Below are 24,171 nucleotides of genomic sequence, written 5' to 3' on the forward strand. Positions count from 1 at the left end.
AGATGCCTCGAAGGTTAGGTAGATAGATGTATAATTTTCAATATGTTGAATGCCATCTTGATCAGAGGACCTCGGAATCATGGTTACCTGCTTGGAGGGTGTCTTGAGAAGCTCGTCCACGATTTCTACAGATTACCAGACCGTCTTTAAATCCTTTTCAACCCTTCATACCAGCCTCTTGATTATCTATTTGGGACCCATGATCAAAGAGAGGCCGCCTAATTTAAGTGATAAAGCGACACGGTGGGGAATATGGAATTATTAGGAGGAGGTGGGAGAAGATATGCCCAGAAAACTCAGGCTCAGGAGGTCTTCATCAGCCATTACACAACCACGATTCTCGGACGCTGAAATCTCAGAAAAAGTATGACATCAACAGCCCAATATCATCGGCCTAGATTTGCAAAAAAAAAAAAGAAAAAAAAAAGAAGAGGGTATATATATACTCGGAAACAAACCTTCCCAACAAGGCTTGACAGCCAACATGAACAAAACACATCATCAAACAAACGCTCCGCTCTGCTCAAGTCACAACTCAAACCCCCTCCCGCCACCTTATAAACCCCCGCTCAGTTCACCTCACCTCGCCTTCTTCCCGAGTACATAAATCCCCCACAAATCCCTCACCACCCCCACCCAACCCGCCAGGCTCTTCATCACATTCATCATCCCAACATACCTCCAAACAAAACTCTCCACCCTCTCAAAATCCTCCGCGTAGACTTCCCAAACCGCCTGCACCCTCTCCCCCTCCCCCTCGGGGTTCGTCGGCGCCTCAGCAACCAGCCTCGTGACCCCATCCTCCCCCTCCACAACCCTCATCTTCGGCCCAACAACCAACGCCCTTCCCCTGATGCCCTCATCAGCCATAAGCCTCGTCCCGGCATCAACCACGTCCCCCAACTCGGCCTTTGGCGCCCCAGCCAGCAAGGCGATCCCGCTCGCCGGTAGAAGAGGTGTGTCCACAAAGTAAGGGTTCACACAATTCACCCTCACCCCCCTCGTCCAGCTCGTCCCCCTCAGCGCCCTGAACAGTCCCATAACCCCGTGCTTGGAGGCGGTGTACTCGGTCTGTCCCGGCAAGGGGGCAATGCCGGCGATGCTGCTGACGAGCAGGATATGTCTGTCCCTACCTGTCCCGTTCCGAGGGAGGTAGAACATGGCCAGGTGGACCGTGTACGCCACACCCGTGAGGTTCACCTCCAGCACCTTCAACCTCGGCTCCTCCGGCTCGTTGTTTTCTGTTTTGCTGCCGTTGCGGCGGGGGGAGTCGAAGCTGTTGTCCATGTCCACCACTCCCGCGGCGGCGACTACGCCTTCTATGCCCCCCGTGGGGGAGTTGGCGACGGCGAACTTGAAGAGGGAGAGCTGGTCGGTCCAGGAGGTGACGTCGCAGTGGTGGTGGTGGAAGGTTTGGGTTGGGTAGGCGGTGCGTACTCGGCGACGAGGGCGTGGCCTAGGCTGTCGTTGACGTCGCCTATGAAGATGTGAGACCCAAAACTTGCCCAGTGCCGGGCGAAGGCTGCGCCGAAGCCGGAGGCCCGCCGGTGATGAGGATTGTTTTGCCCGAGAGGGAGGTGGTGGAGTAGGGGGCGGTGGTGTCGACTGGGGAGGATTGGCGGACTTGGGAGACGATGGACCAGGAGCCGTCGTCTTGGTCGGTGGTGAAGACCATGGTTTGAGATTCGGGGGAGGGTGTTGTATCTGAGAGGGGAGTTAGCAATGAGGTTCATGTAGCAGGAGGGAGGTGACATATGGGCATCAATGGTCCACCGCCAATCTCAGCCTCACCATTCCGGCCGAGGGGCTAGACCATGGACTTGAGAGGGGGAAAGGGGGGTGGGGAAAGGGGGTAACATACACGTATATACTAGTCCAGACCAAGTGACAAATTCTCACGATGGACCAAAATATAACGTGACAGAACAAGCTCAAAACATCACCAGAAAAGAAAAACCAGAACCAGCTAGATTAAACGAAGCCTGAAGTAGTTATATGTGAAAGCCCTCTGGTGGGTCAACCCATGCGCCGCTCCCAATGATAGACATCCAAGCCATCCTTGCTTGTCACCACTTGTCAGCAGCCAAAGAGGATCCAACCTGCAAGGGTGTGCGCAAATGCAAGATGTGCAGGGGACATGACAAGCGGGACTTGCATTTTGGGGAATAGCCCATCCGAAAAGATAAAAAAAAACCAACCTGCTCGAGATACTACCATCACTGTGTCTAGCATCTCACAATTGGGGCCGTGTTACCCATCCACAGCACCAATCCACTGGTAAACACGTCGCACAAAAAATTAGCTTTTCCCTTGGAAAGAGGGAGGGGGGGGGTGTAATGTAACCCGCCTATAAGCCATGTAAACTGGGTACCTATCTTCAATCCTTTCTATCGGTGTGGCTGTTGTACGCTAGGAACAAAAGATGTGGTGATTTACGAGTAGCTGAAAAAAGGCTGGCCGCCACGAATTTTCTGTTGAGAATACAACCCGACAGCGGCAGGATCTAGCCGCGACTCAGCTGACATACATCAGAGACTCATCAGAGACCACAAAAAAAAACTGACATTTTACCAAGACGAGACATTCGCGGGCTGATATAAAACTCCCCGGGCTTATCTCCGTGATATTGACGGGTGTGGAGTTTTTTGTTTCTTTAAAAAGGCAGAGAGAAAGATCCAGTCGGGCAGGTGCTTCAATTTTCGGCTTTCAACAACAATCGCTTGTCTTTCTCGGCCCGGGGGCGGCTTGTTGGATCGGCTTTGGCCGCGGTGAAGGTGTGGAATTGTAAGTAGGGGGATTCAATTGGGCACTCGGTGCAATCTTTTGCCCGGATGTTGTTCATCCATTTGACTGCCCCTGCCCGACGTTGAAGATGATGTCAAAAGTTGAAAACCACCAGCCTCGAAGAGATGGAATCCCAGCCCTACGGTGTCCCCAGTGCCCCACGGCCCGCTTGTCTGGCGGGACCCCTGCGCTAAGTCCCGCTGCGGTTAGCGAGACGTCACCCGGGCATCCCACCCACGTTTCCCAGTGTGTGCCCAGTCCGATTGCGGGGCATTGGCGGGGCCCCGGGCCAGATGGAACGGCGAGCGACAAAAAGTTCAAAACCTGGGGGGCGACTGACTCACCTAGTGTTTTCCCCCCCTTCATATATCCAGTACCTAGTGTCGCCGGTCGGGGAGTTTTTCCACTTCTTTTTAGACTCGAGCTGATATATACCTCCTAAATCTACCCAACATGTCTCAATTGCCCGTTAAGAACGTCGGTACGTCCCTCTGCGCGCGTCCCTGAGCTTTGGTTTACCCCGCCATCGTCCGAGGAACCTTGAGAACTGACGGTTACCCCTGAACAGGTGTGCTCGGCTGCACTGGTTCGGTCGGCCAGCGCTTCATCCTGCTCCTCCAGCAGCACCCGTCGCTCAAGCTCGTAGGCTTGGGTGCCTCATCTCGATCCGCCGGGAAGAAGTACCGCGACGCTGTCAGGTGGAAGCAGGCACAGCCTATCGCTCCCGATGTCGGCGACCTGATCGTTCGCGACTGCAAGGCCGGCGAGTTCGCCGACTGCGACATTGTCTTCAGCGGCCTCGACAGCGACGTCGCCGGTGACATTGAGAAGGAGTTCCAGAATGCCGGCCTTGCCGTCTTCTCCAATGCGAAGAACTACCGCCGCGATCCCCTCGTCCCCCTGGTCGTCCCTACCGTCAACCTCGACCATCTCAATCTCATCCCCCACCAGCAAAGGACGCTTGGCCTGAACAAGGGCTTCCTCGTGTGCAACAGCAACTGCGCCGTCATTGGGCTCGTCATCCCCTTCGCCGCCCTGCAGGCGCGTTTTGGCAAGATCGATACCGTCTCCGTCGTGACCATGCAGGCCGTGTCGGGTGCGGGATACCCCGGTGTTAGCAGCATGGACATCATTGACAACGTGGTGCCCTTCATTTCTGGCGAGGAGGACAAGCTCGAGACGGAAGCACAGAAGATTTTGGGCAGCATCAACGCCGAGGCGACCGCCTTCGAAGATCAGAAGACGTTGAGAGTCTCGGCAGCCTGCAACCGGGTCCCCGTGTTGGATGGTCACACCGCATGTGTGTCCCTGCGATTCGCCCAGCGCCCTCCCCCAACGGCCGAGCAGGTGAAGGAGGCCATGCGGGAATATGTCTCCGAGGCACAGCGGCTGGGATGCCCCTCTGCTCCTGAGCCACCCATCAAGGTGTTCGACGAGCCCGATAGGCCGCAGCCCAGACTGGACCGCGAGCTCTCGAAGGGTTACACCGTCAGCGTGGGTCGTGTCAGGGAGGACGACAGTGGTATCTTTGATATCAAGTTTGTTGCCCTGAGCCACAACAGTAGGTCTTTTCCCCTCTGAGAAGTGATGCGATGAAGCGGTTGCTGACATTGTTATAGCTGTCATTGGTGCCGCCGGTTCTTCCATCGTCAACGCTGAGGCTGCGGTGCTCAAGGGTTTCGTCTAAGCTATGTAAAGAATATATCATGATGAATGTACGGATGGGAAGAGGCATTGATACGGAGTTTCTAGGCATGGTTTAAAAGTGGCAATCACAACTTCATCAGCGGTCCATTGAGGACGAGGTAACAAACCGCCAGGTTAGTTATGCTTGATTCCTGCGAGGCAACATGTTTCCGGTGATCTGGTTGGTCGTGTGTGATGCTCAAAACGTGTTTTTTGGACACTGCGCGTAACCGCTTTCTTGTGGTAACTGGGCATGTCTCGAATAAGCTCTCTTGAGAAATCTTCCTCGTGATGCAAGGTCCGTGTAACGGTGGCCGGCTGGCCTCGGGCCACCGGGTCCGGGGTTTGAGTGAGTCGGGCCCGGCCGAATGGGGACGAGATCTCAGCGGGCCGGTGGTGGAACTCGGAACTGTCCCAGTACAGAACAACCCCACGAAGCGGTGAGAAACCAACGACGTCAACTGTGGGCATGTTTTGAACCCTTAAAACTTCTCAGCCTGGTCTTTTGAGTTGAACTGAACTGCGGCCACTAGCATGGGGTGACGTCCGTCGTCTGGTGCATGCCAGATGTCAAGCTTTGCGAACAGACAGGGAGATAGTCGGGGCCAGAAGTTCTTTGCGCACTGTTTTCGAATATTCCTCGAGTCTTGACTTTGGTGGACAGACAGGTTGTACCACGGTCAGGGTCGTCTGACCTGCGTAGCCGTTGCGCATGTGTCTTGCAGCGGTAGAGCCATGGTTAGTCACAGGTAGTATCTGGCGATGAGTGTTGCTTCGAGAGGTGGGCGATGAGACCAGGTGGACCATGAAAAGTGCCAAAAGTGACCCTTTGTTTACCCCAGGTCCAGGGTTGTCGAAGTTGAGGAACCACATCTTCAAAGCTCGGGCCTCAGTCCCCGGTTCAGGGGACTTCGCTACGATGTGTTTTGAGTGATCGTCGTCAAGGGTCCAACTCTTATGCTGCCCGTTAGCAGATGATCCGGGTTTTTGGAGTAAAATGCAGGACCGTGTTTGTTTTCTTTCAGGGTGTTCGAGGCAGGGTTGAAACTGCTGTGGTTCATGCACTGACTTGGCCTTCAACAAGGTCTTGATACTCCGTACACCGAGGCCTGTTCTTGCACATGTGCCATCTTGGGGGGGCACGAGAAGACCGTCGAGTTGCAAATTTGATATTCGGGGTTTGATTAAGTAAACAAGAGGGAAGATTTGACCTGAAAAGTCAGAATGAAGCTTCAAGATGAGAGCACACCCAAACGCGGTTGATGTCAAGGAGGCACATCTTTGATCTAGAACATCTTCAACAAGATGGGAATCCTAATTATGGCGGGGTTGTAGATGTGGCGCTCGGGCCACAATAAGGATCTAGCTTCTTTAATGAGCACGCGTGGGCGCGAAGCCGCAGCCAGAGTCCGCGTTGTTTCCACTCTGGCAACGTCTTTGGATTGGTCCCATATCCCGACCCGATGCTCCCGATCAGGGGCAGTGTCTCCTCTACACTACAATACGGATACTAACCACTGTTCACTGGGACTGCTTGTGTCGTATGTGTGTTGCGTAATGCCAGGACCGCCGACTTGAACTTCTCCGATCTCTTGTCTCTCACCGCACCGATCAAATACTATCCCTAGCAGACCACCACTGTCGCCAACAGCTTGTCGCAATAATCTCCTCAATTCCTCGTAACCATGTCCCTTGGAGGAGACACCACCACCGGGACCGCCCCAGAGCAGGGCGCCACTTCACCAATATCAGCGCCGCAGACTCAGAGCGATGAACCGTCGCCACAGGTCCAAGATGTTCTTTCATCAGAGGTGCGCAGACTTGTTCTAGAGTTGGGAGCCAGGAGTCTGGAAGCTGACCCCGCATGTTAATCAGATCGGTATCTCGGTGATGTTAAACCGACTGAAGCAGAGCATTGCTTCGGCCAAGGTGCGATTCCTCTCCAATATTAGCCGGTAGCTTGAACAACTACTGACTTTTGCTTGTCTGGATGGTGTAGGAGTTTTCCAATTTCCTGAAGAAACGATCGGCGCTCGAGGATGAACATGCGAATTCGTTAAAGAAGATATGCCGGCAGTCACAAGAGAGTATGGCCCGATCCGAGCATCGTGGCGGATCTTTTGCGACAGCATACGAAGAGATGATGGTCATTCACGACCGAATGGCGGACAACGGGCTGCAGTTTGCTATGTCCCTGCATCAGATGTCCGAGGACCTTCAGGAACTGGCTGCTATCGCCGAGAAGTCCAGAAAGGGATGGAAACAAAATGGCCTATCTGCCGAACATCGCGTGGTTGAACTTGAGACGGCTATGAGGAAGTCCAAAGCCAAGTACGACTCTCTTGCTGAAGAATATGATCGGGCCCGCACCGGAGATACTACTGGGCGCCAGGGAGGCAAGGTGTTTGGGTTGAGGAGCCACAAGTCAGGCGCACAGCACGAGGAGGATCTGCTACGAAAGGCCCAAGTTGCGGATCAAGACTATCAGACAAAGGTGCAAGTTGCCCATACCGAACGAAAGGAGCTGCTTGAAAGGACGAGGCCTGAGACGGTCAAGGCGCTGCAAGATATCGTCAAGGAGTGTGATTCGGGGTTAGTGCTGCAGATGCAGAAATTTGGTAAGTGCGCTTTTTCATCTCTTTCTCGTTGACAAATATTGACAAAACATGTAGCCTCGTTCAATGAAAAACTGGTCCTCAGCAATGGCCTTAGTATCAGCCCCTTGAAGAATGGATCTGAGGGACGCAGTCTCCGCGAGTCGATTCTGTCCATTGATAACGACAAGGATTTGAATGATTACCTGGCCAGCCAACATGCCAAGGTGCCGCCAAAGGCTTCTCTGCCGCAGTATGAACACAATCAGGTATGTCACGTTTCTGACAGTCATCTGCTCACACCTGCTAACATACCGTCCAGCTCATTGATGCCTCGACTCGTGCTCTAGCAACAACTTACACACAAAAACAGTCACAAACCCCTAGCTCTGCCCAGCCCCCGCTTCCACAACCCGGAATGTTTCAACAAAACGCGAGGACGAGCACTTTCTCTGAGACTGTTGCCAATGTCCAAAACCAAGGCCCGTATGGTCATAACTATGGCCAGAGTACCAGCTCGATTCCCATATTAGGTAATCCCTCCTCTCAAGCACTGCACGAGAGGAGTTTCAGTCACGGGAGCGCAATGGGACCAGGACCTGGAGCGGCCAGCCAACAACAGTATGGACAGCGTGGTTCGACGCCCCAACAAACACAACCACCACCTGGGTCGAGATTTAATGGAGCATACAACTCTCCCTCGTCCCGCGACGGGCCTCCACAACTTGGTGCTCTTCCTTTCCAATCTTCTCAGCCCCAGCAGCCTCAACAAACCAATTTCAGCCAGCTTCCTTCGCAGCAAACCGCCAGCGGCCCGGTATCCAACTCACTTCAACAACATCCGGTCGTCCCTCCGCAAGCTCATCGGAACTCGCCTCCCATTGCACCTCAGATGGCACCATCTCGTCCCGTGTTTGGTGTCAGTCTCACCAGATTGTACGAGCGGGATGGCTTGGCCGTGCCGATGGTGGTATATCAGTGCATCCAGGCGGTGGATTTGTTTGGTCTGAACGTTGAAGGCATCTATCGACTTTCGGGTTCTGTACCCGCCGTCAACAAGCTCAAGACTCTGTTTGATACGGACTCGAGCTCCAGCAATCTCGACTTTAGAAACCCGGAGAACTTCTTCCATGATGTCAACAGTGTTGCTGGCTTGTTGAAGCAGTTCTTCCGGGATCTGCCTGATCCGCTGATGACGAGGGAGCATTACAGTGCCTGCATTGATGCAGCTAGTAAGTATCGCATGGTCTCTCTTCCATTGCTTATCACTAACCAGTACACCAGAAAACGAAGATGACATTGTGCGTCGCGACTCGCTCCACGCAATCATAAACAACCTTCCGGACCCAAACTACGCCACACTTCGGGCTCTTACTCTGCATCTTCACAGGGTCATTGAGAATTCGGGGGCAAACCGCATGAGCTCGCAGAACCTGGCCATTGTGTTCGGTCCCACGCTCATGGGCACGGCACCGGGGTCGGCCATAGCGGATGCTGGCTGGCAGGTGCGTGTTATTGACACGATCTTGCAGAACACGTTTCAGATTTTTGATGAAGATGACTGAGTTGGTTTGGCGGGTCTGTAATATGGGATGTGTGTGTGTATCTACTCTTGATCATCACCTGTATTTGGGCAGCCCGGAGCGGGAAGGACTTTGCTTGTTTGATCATGTTGGGGACGAGGGATTTGCATTGGCATGGCGGTGTTGTGTGTCGATATTTTGAAGGGCACAGCTTGTCGCCGAGGAAGATTTTGTACAGTTTCGATGTAGCTACTTGGTGGAGATAGGGATGGGGCGATGGGAGTTTGTAGTGGCGGAATGTGATTGAAACAGATGTGTAGGTATGTTGGGGGCTATTTGGTCACCATGGTAAGGTGGAAGTTGGGGTAGGGACATTGTGTAGGTTGCAGGACATATAGAATTCCCCTAGAATGCACTGTGGTAGAACAGAACCATGGGCCATTGTTCTACATCATGAAGCATACACCAATCAGATCCTCTGTGGCGCAATTGGCTAGCGCGTCTGACTGTTAATCAGGAGGTTGGAAGTTCGAGCCTTCCCGGAGGAGATGCTTTTTGGTCTGTTCCGTTCTTTTTTGGACCGTTTTCCATCAAACTGATTAATTTCCCACTTTCGGACCTCGCCAGCAAATGGGATTGGTGGATCGAGTTTGCAACATGCCATTTCCATCTGCGTAAGGTGGGGTTCCTCTCGGCGGGATCGTGCACGTCATCGTTGCGGGATCCTTCTTTTTGGTGGTGAATCCGATCTGCGCTTGGCTTGGCCGGCTCGGCATCGCTACAATCGCCTGCAAACGACAAACGAATTGAAGGCTCGATCTGGATCTAGGGGGCATTGCCAGGGGGTGAGGGTTGGATCGTAAACCTGTTATGGATATGGTGATGGATAAGGGAGGGAGAAGAGAGGGAAGGGTTTGGTTTAAATAGCTGATGTGGAAGGAGGTTGTTGTTGTTCAGGTTCCGGACTGCTTCTTGTATCACAACAACCACCTTTTTTATTTACTCGATCCGGCGACCGTTCAGGAACACATTGCTAGATGTTGGTTTGATTCTGCGCCGTCTCGAAGATTATTAGTGCCCGAGTTTCGGAAGCGGCGTTTGAGATCGGCTTGCTTCTGCGGTTCCCCTTCTTCTCTCATACTTACTTAGACTTCTGTTGTCGTTGCTCACTGCCGAAAAGATGGCGAATGAGAAGCCAAGGACCGCGATTGTCATCGGTAAGACAGTTTTCTCTGAACGTGAGACACGACAGGATTACTGACACTACTTACTACAGGCGCTGGAGCTGGTGGAATTGCCATTTCTGCTCGTTTGGCAAAGGCGGGGTTGAAGGTCACGGTTCTGGAAAAGAACGACTTCACGGGTGGGAGATGCAGTATCTTCAGGTCCAAGGCCGGGTTTCGTTTTGACCAAGGCCCTTCGTTGCTGCTGCTGCCAAACTTGTTTCGTGAGACTTTTGCGGATTTCGGCACCACACTCGAGGCTGAGGGTGTAGAGCTGCTACAGTGCTTTCCCAATTATGATGTTTGTATACCCCCCTACCACGTTATTGCTAGTAGCGTACTAACGTTGCCCAGATTTGGTTCTCTGATGGCGCTGTCTTCAGGAGCAGCACTGACACAGCTGCCATGAAAAGAGAGATCGAGAAGTGGGAGGGGCCAGATGGTTTTCAACGGTATCTCAACTGGCTGGCAGAAGCTCACGGTCACTACGAGATCAGCCTGCAGCACGTCCTACATCGCAACTTCACCAACCACGCCCAGCTTGCCGACCCAACTTTCGTCGCACCCACCATCGCCCTTCACCCGCTCGAAAGCATCTGGAGCCGAACCACTCGTTACTTCTGGTCAGACCGTCTCCGGAGAGTATTCACCTTCGCCACCATGTACATGGGCATGTCACCTTACGACGCCCCCAGCACCTACAGTCTTCTGCAGTACACCGAGCTTGCCGAAGGCATCTGGTACCCCAAAGGCGGCTTTCAAACCATCCTCGCGGCCATCGAACGTATTGGCCGTCGTCTAGGCGTGCAATACCGCCTCAACACCCCCGTAGCTAAAGTCCTAACTGGCGGACCAGACGGCAAGACCGCCACGGGAGTCCTTCTGGAGTCTGGTGAGAAGCTGGAGGCCGACCTCGTCATTGTGAACGCTGATCTTGTTTACGCCTACAACAACCTCTTCCCTCAAGAATCCGAGAACAAATCCGTCGGCCCAACAATCACCCCTTACGCCAAGGACCTCTCCAAGCGTGAAGCCTCCTGCAGCTCCATCTCCTTCTACTGGAGTTTCTCCAAAAAGATCCCCGAGCTGGGCACCCACAACATTTTTCTCGCGGATGAGTACAAAGAGTCGTTTGATGCCATTTTCAAAAGGCACACTCTCCCATCTGATCCATCTTTCGTATGCCCCCCCCCCCCCCCCCCCTTCTTCCACAAACCATTCACTAACATGTCTCCAAGTACATCAACGTCCCCTCCCGCGTCGACCCAACAGCCGCACCCCCAGACAAGGACGCCGTAATCTGCCTCATCCCCGTAGGCCACCTCTCCGCCACGCACCCGGCCTCCTCCTGGCCCTCCCTCGTCGCCTCGGCCAAAAAGGCCGTCCTGGCCACGGTAGAGAAGCGCACCGGCCTCAAGAACCTCGAATCGTTGATCATGGAGGAAACGATCAACTCTCCCCCCGAATGGCAGGCCAAATTCAACCTCGACCGCGGCGCCATCCTGGGCCTGTCCCACTCCTTCTTCAACGTCCTCTCCTTCCGCCCGAGGACGAGGGCGAAGGGGGTGAGGAATGCGTACTTTGTCGGGGCGAGCACGCACCCTGGCACGGGGGTTCCGATTGTCCTTGCCGGGGCGAAGATTACGGCGGAGCAGATCTTGGGGGATAAGAAGATGGAGGTTCCTTGGGTGCCGCTGAGGGAGTGGAAGGGGGATGTGCAGGCGAAGCAGGGGAATGAAAAGAGGGGGGGGGGGAGGTTGGATTTGGCGAAGAGGCCGTTGTGGACGGATGATTGGAATTTGTTTTTGTGGAGTGTGATTGGGTTATTGGGGGTGGTGGTTGTTTTCCTTGCTGGACCGGCTGCTTGGGGGAACGGGGGGTTTGTGGGGGATTGGTAAAGGGTAATGATAATATGGGGGGAACCATGGGCGTGGGATTTTCTTTTTCGGGGAGTTATGGTTTTGGGTCGGGGTTTTGTGTACTTATTTCTGCTTATAGAAAGCTTGTTTGTACTTGCTTCGGAGGATCAAGACTTGTTCGACACTTGCGGAGAATGTTGCAATGTGGTCGAGGGCAACGGTCCTCTCGATTGTTTGTTTGCTTTCTCATCACCACAACCACAGCATCGTACATCAACGGCCAAAAGAAAATTAAGACACCCACCCACCCGTCAGTGACTTCCAAAGGTACCAACTATCCAGCACAAAATGGCAAAAAATCAAAAAGCTCACCAAGCCACCTAGGGTGGACTCGATTACGAAAACCCCCAAAGGTTTTACCCCAAGAAAGACTCAAACGGACACCCCTCTTGGTGACTCTTTGGTCCTTACCCAAGTCGGTGCCGCGACTCCCACACACTGCTAAGCCATTTGGCAAGAGCAGAGCCAGGAGTTTCGTTCGGTGAAAAGAGCAGTGGTTGACCTAATATGTAAACCGTGCATTCGTGGGGTTGCTCTGCTTTTGTTCGCCACTTTCCCACGACCTCATCTTCTCTCCTCGCAGCTAGCTGTCTTCTGTGTGGCCCCTGCTTGAACAAACGGTATTCAACATTACAAGAAGGCAACTCCCCTCTTCTATCTTCAATATGTCAACAAGGGTCTAGCCCACAAACATATCATAAATCTACAACTTCGACTCCTTCGCTTCCTTTTCAGGCGGCTGCAACCTCACAAGACCCTGCCACACAGCGTTAGCATTCGTCACGTCACTCTCGAAGCAGAAAAAGACTCACCTCCTGCACACAAGTAGCCAACAACGTCCCGTCCTTTGCAAAAATCTTCTGCATCACCACCCCCCTCCCATCCCCCGCCCACGGACTCTCCATCTCATTCATCATCCACTCATCCGCCTTGACCCTCTTCGGCTCATGGAAATAAATCGTATGGTCCAAGCTCACCATCATGCCCAACGTCGGTCGTCCAGCCATATCCCTCGGATCATCACCCATCCCCTCCCACTGATGCAGCGTCCTGACCTTCTCCTGCATGTCGGGCTTCAGCTTGTCAAAGTCTTCTGGTTTGAACTGGGGGAACCTCCACAGGTTATGAAGTCTAGTTACGGTGCCGATGAAGTAGCTGTCGCTGATGTAGGCCAACGCCTCGAGATGGGCGGCAGTGCCACCGGTGATTTTCCCTCTTGACCGCAGCCATTGGCGTGTCTTTTTATCGCGGGGATTGGTGGACGTGCCGCTGGGGGAAATGATTTGGATCTGTGTTCCTTGGAAGGGGCCTTGGGTCATGGAGGGGGGTTCACCGTCGTAGTCGTCGGGCGGGGGCTGGACGGGGAGTTTGGTGACTGGATCGATGGGCATAGCGCTGGAGTGGGAGACTTGTGTTCCCGGGGCACCGGAGGAGCCATCCTTGACAAAGGAGATGGTGGTGGTGAAGATGCAGCGGCCCCGTTGGCGGGCCTGGACGGTGCGAGTTGCGAAGCTGCGGCCGTCGCGGACCTGCTCAACGTGGAAGAGGATGGGGAGGTTGGAGGCGCCGGCGAGGAGGAAGTAACAGTGGCAGGAGTGGGGGAGGAAGTCGTCGGCTACGGTGCGCTGAGCGGCGGCGAGGCACATGGCGATTACGGCACCGCCGTAAATGCCACGAGCTCCCGGCGGGTGCCAGGGTTTGCGGGCATTGGTGAAGATGTTCTGGGGGCGGAGGTTAGCATTTTGGATGGCTCGTATTGGTGGTTCTGTGAGGTGGAGAAGGATTGGGTGTGAGAATCACGGCTTATGGCACATGAGGCCATCCGGGAAAGATATCCCGGTTGGAATGATTCTCATGAGACCCAATGGAGGCGGTGAGATTGAGATATCCATGACTTGCCGTCGGCAAGTCAGCCACTCTCACTTACAGGACCTAACACAGCCAACTCTGTCACTTCCAAGACATTTTCAATGGGCGCCTTGTTGGGGTCGGGAGGTGGCGGCCTGAGCAATGTTGCGCGGTTCTCCATGGTGCGGGTGGCCCGGATATCTTGTCGCGCTCCTATATATATAACGAAATACCACCAATGAGTGATTGCACAAGACTGGTGGTGATTCGGAGGACGGTGCGGCGTGCAAAACAGTCAAAAAGACACAGGCAAGAGAAAACAGCAGGCAATGAGATAAGGCGAATGGTGATATTACAGGACAGGAAACAGTGTTTTCCTTTTAAAAGAACAAGCGCGGCTTGGAGCTGATGGGTTGGAGATAATCCCAACGTTGCTTTTACCGAGGCTCCTCGGTGCTGGCTGCCGTTAGAGAGAAGTTCGGTCGGTAACAGCCGTCGCAGCCCTGAGGTGGCACGCCCAGGCCTGTGTCATTGCCAACCCTGCCAGTGGAGGAACCCCCGAACCTGGTCCTGGACCCTGGGGTTGTTTAGTTGAATACCGATAGGGGTACTTTGATAGAAGGGTACTGAACATGGATGGTCAGTGTCAGTGTGTGAATCTCATCTTAAATCGAGTCTGAGAGCTTTTTTACTTTTCTAGAACGCAATTTCAAATCTCTATTAAATTGAAGCAGTTCCACCTCACGTCCAAAGTGCTATTTATTCTCATATGAGTTCATGTTCTTGATGGCTGTGGCTCAAAATGCTGCCTACAAGCATATTCAATAAAGATGCTATTTTGGGCCATGTCGTTTTGAAACCCCAGGCGCAGGTTTCAGCGTCTCACCCCGCTAAACTCCACTGCCAACAGCACACTCGGCCGCCGGGCCAACCTGTCTGACAGGGTGACAGCTCGAGAACACGTGAAGGGGGGCGGGGCAACAGAATTCCAGACGGACAACGTCATTTGGCATCGTGGGTCAGGGATGCAGTGAAATGCGGCCATGCTGGTCAAAAGCAACAACTCCGCTCTCCACTCCAGTCCACCTCCACCCCCTATCTACGACTTTATCTCTGCGAGAGAGTATTCGTAGCTGTGTATTGTTTGAAACCAATAATAGTCACCGCCTCCCTACCGACGGTGCGACTCCGAGCTCGGTGCACCACGGGCAGACGGACGAGCAACAGCCCATCAACTCGGAAGTGCCTCATTAGCCGCCCGACCGCACGAACACAACGGTTGCTAGACTTGGGAAGCTCAGAGCTAGAACCCAACCTACAGTCATGTCGGACGCGGGGGAGAGGTAAGAAAGACAGATAGCTCCTTTGCTAAGAAACCCTAATCGAAATCCATCCTCGTTGCTCCGAGCTCCGAGCTCCATAGCTTTGCTGGACAACCTGCTGACGACGGGTGTTTGTTATCTCTAGTTCGCATCGACGAACGAAATCCTCTGCCCTTTCACTCCTGAGACGCAAAGCTACTGGCGGTGCCGGTGACGACAACATGTCTACAGCTTCGGTCGAGGACACTGGCGCAGCGAGCACCAGTCTTGCCGGCGATTCGACTACCGCAACATCCCACGCATCTCTTACCAACGCCCACCAACATTCCAGGGGCCACAGCTCCAAGCTCTCAGTCTCTGGGAGCACCATGGGCCGTACACCATCACACAATGCCCCTTCGGTTAGCGGGGCTAAGTCTCCCAATCCGCTGGACAAGGGCGCCTCCCTTGAGTCATCCGTCAGAAAGTTCCGCATCGTTGAAGCTCTCCGCAACGGTGACACTGCCTCCATCTCCAAAGCCATCCGTGAAAGCGCCGAAGGGGGTCCCCGCACGAGCACCTCATCCTTCAACACAACAACCGGCCCCCTCGAAGATACCACAATACTTCACCTCGCCATCCAGTGTGCCGAGCAGCCCGTTGTTGAGTACGTTCTGTCTGACGGCGCTGGTTCTCTTGATATCAATGCTCGGGACAAGGATGGAAATACACCCCTTCATATCGCGGCAGCTCAGGGCCGTAGCCACGTGGTTGGACTCCTTCTAGCAAACAAGGAGATCAACGATGCCATCGCCAATAACCAGGGCCGCCTTCCAATCGATCTTGCCCGCAATCCCGAAATCTTCCAGCAGCTGCAGCTCTCGAGATCTCTGTTTGCTGAAAACAAGATCAGGCAAGTTCAGGATCTCATTCTCCACGGCGAGTTCAAAGTCTTGGAGCAGGTGTTGGAGGAACCTCGTTTCAAGACAGTTTTGGATATCAACAGTACCGAATTTGCTTCGGACCCAGTTACAGTCCAGGCTGGGGGCACCCTCTTGCACGAAGCCGCACGCGCCAAAAACACTCGTCTAATTCAAGTTTTGCTTCTGCATGGCGCCGACCCCTTCCGCCGGGACCGCAAGGGCAAGCTCCCGCAAGATGTTACCAAGGACGAGATCACACGTGCCATGCTGAAGAAGTCACCAGCTGCCGTAGCGGCGCAAAGGGGGATCCAAGAGAAGGCCGTCCTGGGGTCTGCTGCCCAAGGCGTTATCAACGCGACTCCTGGTGATCCGCTTGCTGGCCGAGAGGCCCGTGAAATGAAAGGCTACCTCAAGAAGTGGACCAACTATAGAAAGGGGTATCAGCTGCGGTGGTTTGTTCTGGAGGACGGCGTGTTGAGCTACTACAAGCACCAAGATGATGCAGGCTCAGCCTGCCGTGGTGCTATCAACATGCGCATCGCCAAGCTTCACATGAGCGCTGATGAGAAGACCAAGTTTGAGATCATCGGGAAGTCATCGGTCAAGTACACACTCAAGGCGAACCACGAAGTCGAAGCTAAGCGCTGGTTCTGGGCCCTCAACAACTCGATTCAGTGGACGAAAGACCAGGCTAAGGAGGAAGAGAGACAAAAGGCCCATAACGCGGAGTTGCTGAAGCAGGCCAAAGCCGAGATTTCGGGTACTAGTATCTCTGAGCCACCTAGCGAGAACGCGAGCTACATTGAGCCCCGCGGCAGCATCCAGCTTTCACGGATGCACTCTTCCGGCAAGTCTCACAAGAGCGGACTTCATGGGGCTGGCACTGTGGACAGCCATGATGATGACGAATTTGCTGACGCGGCGACGGAGGCTGGCAAGACTGATCATCACGGCGAAGGTGATTATGAAGATGATGACTATGGTGAGGGTTCGAGTGGGCAGGATGCTCCGCCAGTGAATAAGGATGCTTTCAACATCACTGCCCAGTCGGCTAAGCTGCAGCTCGATACCATGGCACACGTCACAGCCGCACTACTTCAGGAGGCGAGCAAGAATCCCAGCCTGACTCTGGGCGATACTAAGGCCTCGCAAGCTCTGTCGACTTATGACGCCGCCATCCGCTCGCTTACTGGGCTTATTGGTGACCTTTTGCGCATCTCAAAGGACCGTGATGCCTACTGGCAGTATCGCCTTGACCGCGAAAGTGAGATGCGCCGGATGTGGGAAGACAGCATGGCCCAGGTAGCCAAGGAGCAAGAGTCCCTTGAGGCTCGCGTCAGTGAGGCTGAGGCCAAGAGAAAAGCTACCAAGCGCATCCTCAAACAGGCTGTTGAGACCGGCATTCTTGACGAGAGCCAGACACTACCACCACCTGCTGCTTCCACTTCTGCTGCTGCTACTCCAGCTATCGCTGCCACCACCGCTCCTCAGGATAGCACTCAGGTGGAGACGGCGGCAGCAGACTCTGTGAGCGCAAAGTCCCCCGCCCTGGGAGGCCTTTCGAGACGTGAGACGGTGATTACCCAGATCGCCGACATCTCGGATTCAGAGTCAGACGAGGAGGAGTTCTTCGATGCAGTTGATGCCGGCCAGGTCGAAGTATCGCAGTTGCCACCGTCCGAGATCGCGGAAGCCAAGAGTGAAAACCAGATCGTTGTGTCGGGTGAGAACGACATCAGCGATGCCTTCAAGGGGTACGAAAATGGCATTCGAACCCGTCTGAAGATGGAAGCAGATAATAGGCCCAAGATTTCACTCTGGGTAAGTTTCATGCGGCAGGCAGCATTCGAAACTTTCCAGCTAACTGTCTGTAGGGTATTCTGAAATCTATGATCGGAAAGGATATGACCAAAATGACCCTCCCCGTATCTTTCAACGAACCTACCTCTCTTCTGTACCGCTGCGGCGAGGACATGGAGTATGCCGACCTTTTGGATCTTGCGGCCGACCGCTCTGATTCGATTGAGCGTCTGCTCTACGTTTCTGCCTTTGCTGCCAGCGAATACGCCTCGACTATTGGTCGTGTAGCCAAGCCTTTCAACCCTTTGCTCGGTGAGACGTTTGAGTACGTTAGACCCGACAAGAACTACCGCTTCTTCATTGAGCAAGTCAGCCATCATCCTCCCATCGGTGCTGCTTGGGCCGAATCGCCCAAGTGGACCTACTACGGTGAATCTTCTGTCAAGTCAAAGTTTTATGGTCGTTCCTTCGACATCAATCCCCTCGGTACCTGGTTCCTCAAGCTCCGTCCCACCCACGGCGGCAAGGAGGACTTCTACACTTGGCGCAAGGTCACCTCGTCGGTCGTGGGTATCATGACCGGTAACCCAGTTGTTGACAACTACGGACCAATGGAGATCAAGAACCACACCACGGGTGAAGTCTGCCACATCGAGTTCAAGGCCCGAGGCTGGAAGGCTTCCAGCGCCTATCTCCTGACAGGCAAGGTGCTGGATGCCAGCGGCCATGTTCGGTTCAGCTTGGGTGGCAGGTGGAACTCCAAGATCTACGCCCGCTTCACACCAGGGTATGAGGCGACTGTCGAAGAGCCGGCGGGTGGTGACTCCGGGTCTATCTACCGGGGCAGTCTCACCTCGGCCGACCCCAACAAGGCTTTCCTCATCTGGCAGGCGAATCCCCGCCCTGAAGGCATCCCATTCAACCTCACTCCTTTTGTTCTGACGTTCAATCACATCGATGATAAGCTTCGCCCATGGATCGCGCCGACTGATTCCCGCCTGAGACCGGATCAGCGCGCGATGGAGGATGGGGAGTACGATTTTGCCGCTACGGAGAAGAACAGACTGGAGGAGGCGCAGAGAGCGAGGAGAAGGGAGAGGGAGGCCAGGGGGGAGGAGTTTACCCCGGCGTGGTTCAGCAAGGCGAAGTGTGAGATTACGGGAGAGGAGTATTGGCAGTTTAATGGGGAGTATTGGAAGAGGAGGCAGAAGGCGGGACCGGAAGGGAGTTATGAGGAGGTTTGGAAGGGTTTGGAGCCCATCTTTGAGTAGAGTCATGAGAGGCTTGGTGGTGGGGAGACCAAAAGGGGGAGGAGCAGGAGAGGTAAGAAGGGGAAGGGTAATGAGGCTAGGTTTGTGAAGCCGGTTGAGGAGGTAACTGGCAGTGAAGGACAGGAGGTGAAGGGATGAGTTTGGGTATAGCATGATGATGGGGGAGTTTCGGGGGAAAAGCGAATTGAGGGAGAAGACATTGAAGGAACCTATATAAACCTGGTTGTTCTGCAGGGGAGTAATACGAATTATTTCAACAATTGCGCCCAGTACCTGAGTGTATTATGTGTCAAGTGCAAGAAGCAAAATCAACAATGTGCAGATTATGAACAACGACCGCTGCATTTGAATCAAATGTGGGCAAAAAGAGTCTAAATGTCTGTGAAACCCCCAGAAGGGAGATGTTTCTAGTGATTCTAACTCCTCCGGGAAGGCTCGAACTTCCAACCTCCTGATTAACAGAAAGACGCGCTAGCCAATTGCGCCACAGAGGATATTGATTGTTTTCTTGTTGAAAAGGGGGCAAGGAATAAGGCTTTTTGTCGCGTGGATGTGGTGGAGTGAAGTGGAAGCTGGGGGACCGACTCAGGGGGTTATTGTTTACTTCGGTTGGGTGGGCGACGAGAGGGAGTGACAAATGTGAGCATGCCTGCAGGCTTGGACTTGGGCTGTATATATCTATATGTGATGTGCGAGACTTTTACTCGGGTTTACCTACTTGGTATCTGTGGTGTGAGGGAAGGCTTTTGACGAGACTGAGTGAGACAAGAAGATCATATATAAACTTGAACCTTGTTGGCAGGAAATATCACTTAAAATTTTTAGCTGTAACAACACGGACACCACCGCGACTGGAAACTGGGTATACAGCAAACGTAATTAAACAGTCCGCTCATGAGATCTCTTTCAGACCCACGAGCAAAAAATAATCAGGACAGCCAAGACCCCAAAGTCTCACCCCCCCACCCCCCTCCCAAATAATCGCACACTATCTTAAAAACTCCCGATGTACTTGACCTGTCTCCTCCATCTCAGATCAAACCTTATTTTATTCACTTGTCGTCTTCTTCCCCATCCACACCCGATATACTGTCGTGTCACCCGTCATGGCAACAATCATTTTTTTCTTTGCTGTCCCCTTGATATCCTTCCCCCTCTTTCATAAATTCAAAAACCTGTTGGGTATTGTACTCCTACAACGCCCTTCCCTTCTTCCCCAAAACCTTTTTTTGGCCCACGAGGGCAGCTGTTGATACAACCGGTCATGGAAGTGCCCTGGGCCTTTAAGCCCAAATGAGTGATGCTGTGATTGCGCCGAGTAGAATGCAAAAAGAAAACGCCGAAAAAGAATCAGAAACGATTCCGTGAGAATCCAAACAGCGCGCCGAGATCATGATGTCTACTGGCGGCGAGCCACATGTGCAGCTCATGTGCTGTACGCTGTGTCGAAGTGGAAGAGTATGAATCAAAGCGTTACTCCTTCCAAGTTGAGCACCTTGCTCTTATCTCCAAGGAACTCGGAGCGGAACTTGATGATGCCTCGAGCGATAACGTCGAAGTCTCTAACCTTTTGGGCCTTGTATACCTGAAGAAGCTCACGGAGCCCTTGATTGAACCGAGCTCTTTGTTCGCCGGTGAAGTCTGATTTGCCAAGTTCCAGAAGGATTTGGTCATCTGGGGTAAAAAGAAGACCAGTAAGTCAGCGCCGGGAGGGGGGAGGATGGAAAGAAATGAGAGCTCTGATGTTAGCAGCCCGTCAGAACTTGGGGAGAACTTACCAAGAATCTTGATGTTGCTAAAGTGCTGGAACTCGCAGTTTTCAGGGCACTGTTGATTGTTCAGTTCATACGGACAGAGCGGCTTTTGCACATCGACCCTGCTGCTGTACGTCAAGGATTTGACGCCGTTAGGCACGGTCTGTTCAAACTCGGGATGGAAGCGATAGGCACGGAAAATATGCAGAGGGCTCTTATACGGCATAAAGGCACGGTCCTGCTTCTTGATGGGGTTGCGAGTTTCCTGTCATACTGTCAGCCATGCATCTGAAGAACCCAGAGAAAAGACATGTACTTCTCCTGTTGCCTCGACTTCGACTTCTTCGACCTCCTCCCGAGGCTGGGCAGCACTCGATATTTGATCAGGTAATGGGACTGGTGGATGCTCCACGTCATTCACGTCGCTGTCAACAATGCCGCTAATAATAGATTCCGCTGTGGTTGGACTGGGCGCTTCAGAATCAATCTCCATGGGCGTCGTTTCATCGACTTCTTGGTTAGTAGAGGGCTGAGGTGTCTCAAGGACTGCAGCTGGAGCACTCTCATCATCTGCTCGGACATCTGGATTACTGTTGGGTAGAGAGCCTTCCACAGATTGGCGGCTCTCTGGCTCGCCACCGTCCACAGACATGACGCTTTGGGCTTGTGCCAAGTCACTGCTGCTGGGATACTGGGAACCGCTGGAGCTTGGTGTGTCGCTGCTGAGAGCTTGCTTGGGTTCATCGGCTTGTTGGGGCGGAATATCTGTCTGTGACGGCTCACCTGAAGTTTTGACTTCATCAACTGAGACTGCCTCTGTCACCTGCGCATCGTCAGGAGCCAGAGACGCACCAGAAGATGAGAGCCCCTCGACATCAGCCGATGCTACCCCTTGCGGCGGAGGCACTTCTATTACATATTAGTTGTTCGTCTAGACTACGAAGTCATATAAATCATGAAATTAAGTACCTGTCCTATCATCTCCAGAGTTGAGCCCGCTATCTTGGGGCGCCTCTCTGTCAGATGGCGTGCTGACCTGGTCCGACTGGGCAGCCAGCATCTCCTTCTCAATCTCCGCTTGTAGCAACGCCTCCTCTGCACGTAGCTGCTCCAGACGCCGCCGTTTCTCTTCAAGGGCAGCAAGGCGGCCGTGCTGTGCGGCTTTCTGTGCCGGGTTAGAAGTTGCGGTATCTGAAGCCTTGGGAGGCCTAATCGACGTGGCTTCCGGGGTGGGCTGAGGAGTTGGCCTGTCTGACTGAGCAGGGCTACTCAAGACAGGAGTGCCAGCATTCTTAGGTTCTGGTGTTTGGCCTGACTGAGTCTGTGCCCGCGAACCTGCCTGGGGCAATTTCGCTTTCCGCTTTGCTTCAGCCAACGCAATCATCCTTCGCATTTCCTGAATCTCTCTCTCCTTGATGGTGAGTTCAGTGTGACGTTTTCCTCCCAAGGCTGGGCCAGTTAGTGGTGTGTGCAAAGGGGTTGTAGAAGTTAACAATTGTCGCTGTGGGAGGTTTGTCAATGGAGGGAAATCGCGAATGGATGGCCCACGTGATGCAGTCGGACCATCTTTCGACTGCATCGATGATGGCTCGTCAGTGGGAGAGCCCATATCCATGTCCATCTCTTCATCGTCCGAAACGTCGCTAACGTCAATGATGAGAGAGGCTTCCTGGCGTAACTGGCCAAACGGCCGCTTTGTTGATCCAGCAGCGGATGGGTAGTCAACGAAATCAGCAGCGACCGGTCGCTTGCGCTGACTTGCCGTGTTGAGCTGAACGTTGGCAGATCCAACGATGCCAGGAATGGGTGGTGTTGGCAGGCCACTAGTCTGAACAGCGAGGGGGCCTGGCTGGGAACTGGCAAAATTCAAGGTCATGCATGAGGTGCCGGCAGGTTGGTGTTGCGGTGTAGCAACCGTAGCAGTATTCACAGGAGTTTGAGAACCTGCCTTTCCAGCTCCAGACGCTTGCGCCTCTCGAGCCTTCTGCAAGGCTGCGATCTTCTCCTGGAGGATGCGTTCTTTTTCTCCTCGAATCTTGGCTTTCGGTCCCGTAGGCGGGGTAGGCTTCGGTGCTTCAGCCGGAGCTGGTGCTGGCGCTGGCGATGGCGCTGCCGCTGGGTTTGGTGGTACAACTGCGGGCTTTGGGGGAACGACAGCCGGCCCTTTTGCAGCCTTGGCGGCGAGGAGACGAGCAATGCGATCCTTACGCTCTTCCCCTTTACTCTTGGTTACTGGCCCCGCCGTATCCTTGGACTCAGGTTGTGTCCCTTGTGCTTGGGCCGTCGTGGGACTATCCGCACTTGCGCCTGGCGACCGGACAGTCTGTGCTTCCGCCTTTGCCTTCTCTACAACAGGCTTGGGCAGTTCAAGATGAAGATCTCCAAACAAGGATTTGATCACCTTCTCATCAAACCCTTCGTCGAGATAGGTTTGATATTTGACTCCAAGGGCCCACAACCGTAGGATTGCTTTTTGGGCCTCCTTCTTGGCTTCTGGCACCGATTTGAAGGTGTCCAAATAGTTGGCGGGACTTTCTGGAGTGCCGTTGGCATTCGGAACCGTGGACGACTGTGGCTGCAGGCCGGGCAAGCCAACATTTGTCACAGGCGGGACGGTTTCTGAAGGGTTGTTGGACTGTGGTTTTACGACATTGGAAGGCCTGGCTCCTTGGGATTGGGATGCGGGGGTTTCGTTCGAGCTTTCTCTGGGTGATAGGAATGGAGAGTAGGACGCGGACCTATCGCGAGCTGCAAGGATTTTGTTAGCGACCTCTTGTGGCATTACAAAGGCATAACTTACAGGCAGTACCATTGGCCTTGGACCCAGTCTCACCTTCGTCTTCATCATTGCCATAGAAGCCACCCTCCGGTGTATCAGACGCACTGGTGGGTTGACTGGCGACTGTACTCGGGACAGCGCTTGGCTGTGTGACAGGAAGCTTTTTGGCAGTCTGTTTCGGGGGGCTGGCCGGCGGTGGTGACTTTTGCGTATCATCATAAAGATCCTCAAACTGGCCCTCACTCAACTCGCCTTCCTCCATCTCGATGCTGACGGCCACTTGGGCAGCGGGTGCTACAGGTTGTGGGGCCTTTGTGCCAGGAATTACGGTTTGCTGGGCAGAATGAAGGTTTGGAATGGTGGGCGTGTATAAAACTGGCAACGGCTGTCCCCATGGATTTGCTGGTGGAGGTGCGGCTGGGAAAGCATTGCCCATAGCGCTGTTTGCTCCCATCCCAAGACCAGGTATGTTGCTCGCGTTGTAGTTGAAAGAGCCTTGAGCTGCATTCTGGTGGGCTTCGGGCGGCGGCGGGAAGGCACTCGGAGCACCGTATGTCGGCGGCGGAGGAAAGGGTGGTGCAGGGTAGGCAGTGGGGGGTTGGTAACCGTACGGAGACTGCGCCGCTGGAGGGGGAGCGGGATGGCCCTGATATTGATTGTATGGCCATGGAGTAAAGCCTGGATACTGTGACATTGTGAATATTTACCAGCAGGCCAAGTTTGTTGGACGCGCGCCGGATTGATTGCCCTGATCAATACTCGAGAG

At 53.8% G+C, this 24,171-nt stretch overlaps 8 protein-coding genes across 8 annotated transcripts, besides 2 other annotated features; 4 read left to right on the forward strand and 4 right to left on the reverse strand.

Annotated features, from left to right (window-relative positions):
* Window positions 1-579: 579 nt before the first annotated feature.
* On the reverse strand, window positions 580-1,437 carry PODANS_1_14980 (uncharacterized protein; the record flags this gene model as incomplete). The annotated part of the gene is made up of 1 exon (XM_001906899.1): window positions 580-1,437. A coding segment is annotated over one exon (858 nt), but the record flags the coding sequence as incomplete, so codon positions are not given.
* A 1,800-nt stretch (window positions 1,438-3,237) lies between these two features.
* On the forward strand, window positions 3,238-4,471 carry PODANS_1_14990 (uncharacterized protein; the record flags this gene model as incomplete). Its single annotated transcript, XM_001906900.1, has 3 exons — window positions 3,238-3,265; window positions 3,353-4,345; window positions 4,404-4,471. The coding sequence occupies 3 exons, from the start codon at window positions 3,238-3,240 to the stop codon at window positions 4,469-4,471; spliced, it is 1,089 nt and encodes a 362-aa protein (XP_001906935.1).
* Window positions 4,472-6,155: 1,684 nt separating this feature from the next.
* PODANS_1_15000 (uncharacterized protein) lies at window positions 6,156-8,629 on the forward strand (the record flags this gene model as incomplete). The annotated part of the gene is made up of 6 exons (XM_001906901.1): window positions 6,156-6,281; window positions 6,346-6,399; window positions 6,470-7,088; window positions 7,143-7,333; window positions 7,387-8,296; window positions 8,349-8,629. The coding sequence occupies 6 exons, from the start codon at window positions 6,156-6,158 to the stop codon at window positions 8,627-8,629; spliced, it is 2,181 nt and encodes a 726-aa protein (XP_001906936.1).
* Window positions 8,630-9,061: 432 nt separating this feature from the next.
* Window positions 9,062-9,135, forward strand: a tRNA (tRNA-Asn).
* A 632-nt stretch (window positions 9,136-9,767) lies between these two features.
* PODANS_1_15010 (uncharacterized protein) lies at window positions 9,768-11,708 on the forward strand (the record flags this gene model as incomplete). Its single annotated transcript, XM_001906902.1, has 4 exons — window positions 9,768-9,804; window positions 9,864-10,111; window positions 10,165-10,989; window positions 11,049-11,708. 4 exons carry the CDS (start codon window positions 9,768-9,770, stop codon window positions 11,706-11,708), a joined length of 1,770 nt encoding a protein of 589 aa, XP_001906937.1.
* Window positions 11,709-12,432: 724 nt separating this feature from the next.
* PODANS_1_15020 (uncharacterized protein) lies at window positions 12,433-13,758 on the reverse strand (the record flags this gene model as incomplete). Its single annotated transcript, XM_001906903.1, has 3 exons — window positions 12,433-12,486; window positions 12,542-13,450; window positions 13,657-13,758. 3 exons carry the CDS (start codon window positions 13,756-13,758, stop codon window positions 12,433-12,435), a joined length of 1,065 nt encoding a protein of 354 aa, XP_001906938.1.
* A 1,287-nt stretch (window positions 13,759-15,045) lies between these two features.
* PODANS_1_15030 (uncharacterized protein) lies at window positions 15,046-18,872 on the forward strand (the record flags this gene model as incomplete). The annotated part of the gene is made up of 2 exons (XM_001906904.1): window positions 15,046-17,622; window positions 17,676-18,872. Coding segments are annotated over 2 exons (3,774 nt in total), but the record flags the coding sequence as incomplete, so codon positions are not given.
* Window positions 18,873-19,292: 420 nt separating this feature from the next.
* Window positions 19,293-19,366, reverse strand: a tRNA (tRNA-Asn).
* A 979-nt stretch (window positions 19,367-20,345) lies between these two features.
* On the reverse strand, window positions 20,346-21,278 carry PODANS_1_15040 (uncharacterized protein; the record flags this gene model as incomplete). The annotated part of the gene is made up of 2 exons (XM_001906905.1): window positions 20,346-20,852; window positions 20,928-21,278. 2 exons carry the CDS (start codon window positions 21,276-21,278, stop codon window positions 20,346-20,348), a joined length of 858 nt encoding a protein of 285 aa, XP_001906940.1.
* Window positions 21,279-21,587: 309 nt separating this feature from the next.
* Window positions 21,588-24,099, reverse strand: PODANS_1_15050 (uncharacterized protein; the record flags this gene model as incomplete). The annotated part of the gene is made up of 2 exons (XM_001906906.1): window positions 21,588-23,374; window positions 23,460-24,099. 2 exons carry the CDS (start codon window positions 24,097-24,099, stop codon window positions 21,588-21,590), a joined length of 2,427 nt encoding a protein of 808 aa, XP_001906941.1.
* Window positions 24,100-24,171: the final 72 nt, after the last annotated feature.

This window comes from Podospora anserina, chromosome 1, assembly GCF_000226545.1.
Source record: "Podospora anserina S mat+ genomic DNA chromosome 1, supercontig 4".
Lineage (NCBI taxonomy): Eukaryota > Fungi > Ascomycota > Sordariomycetes > Sordariales > Podosporaceae > Podospora > Podospora anserina.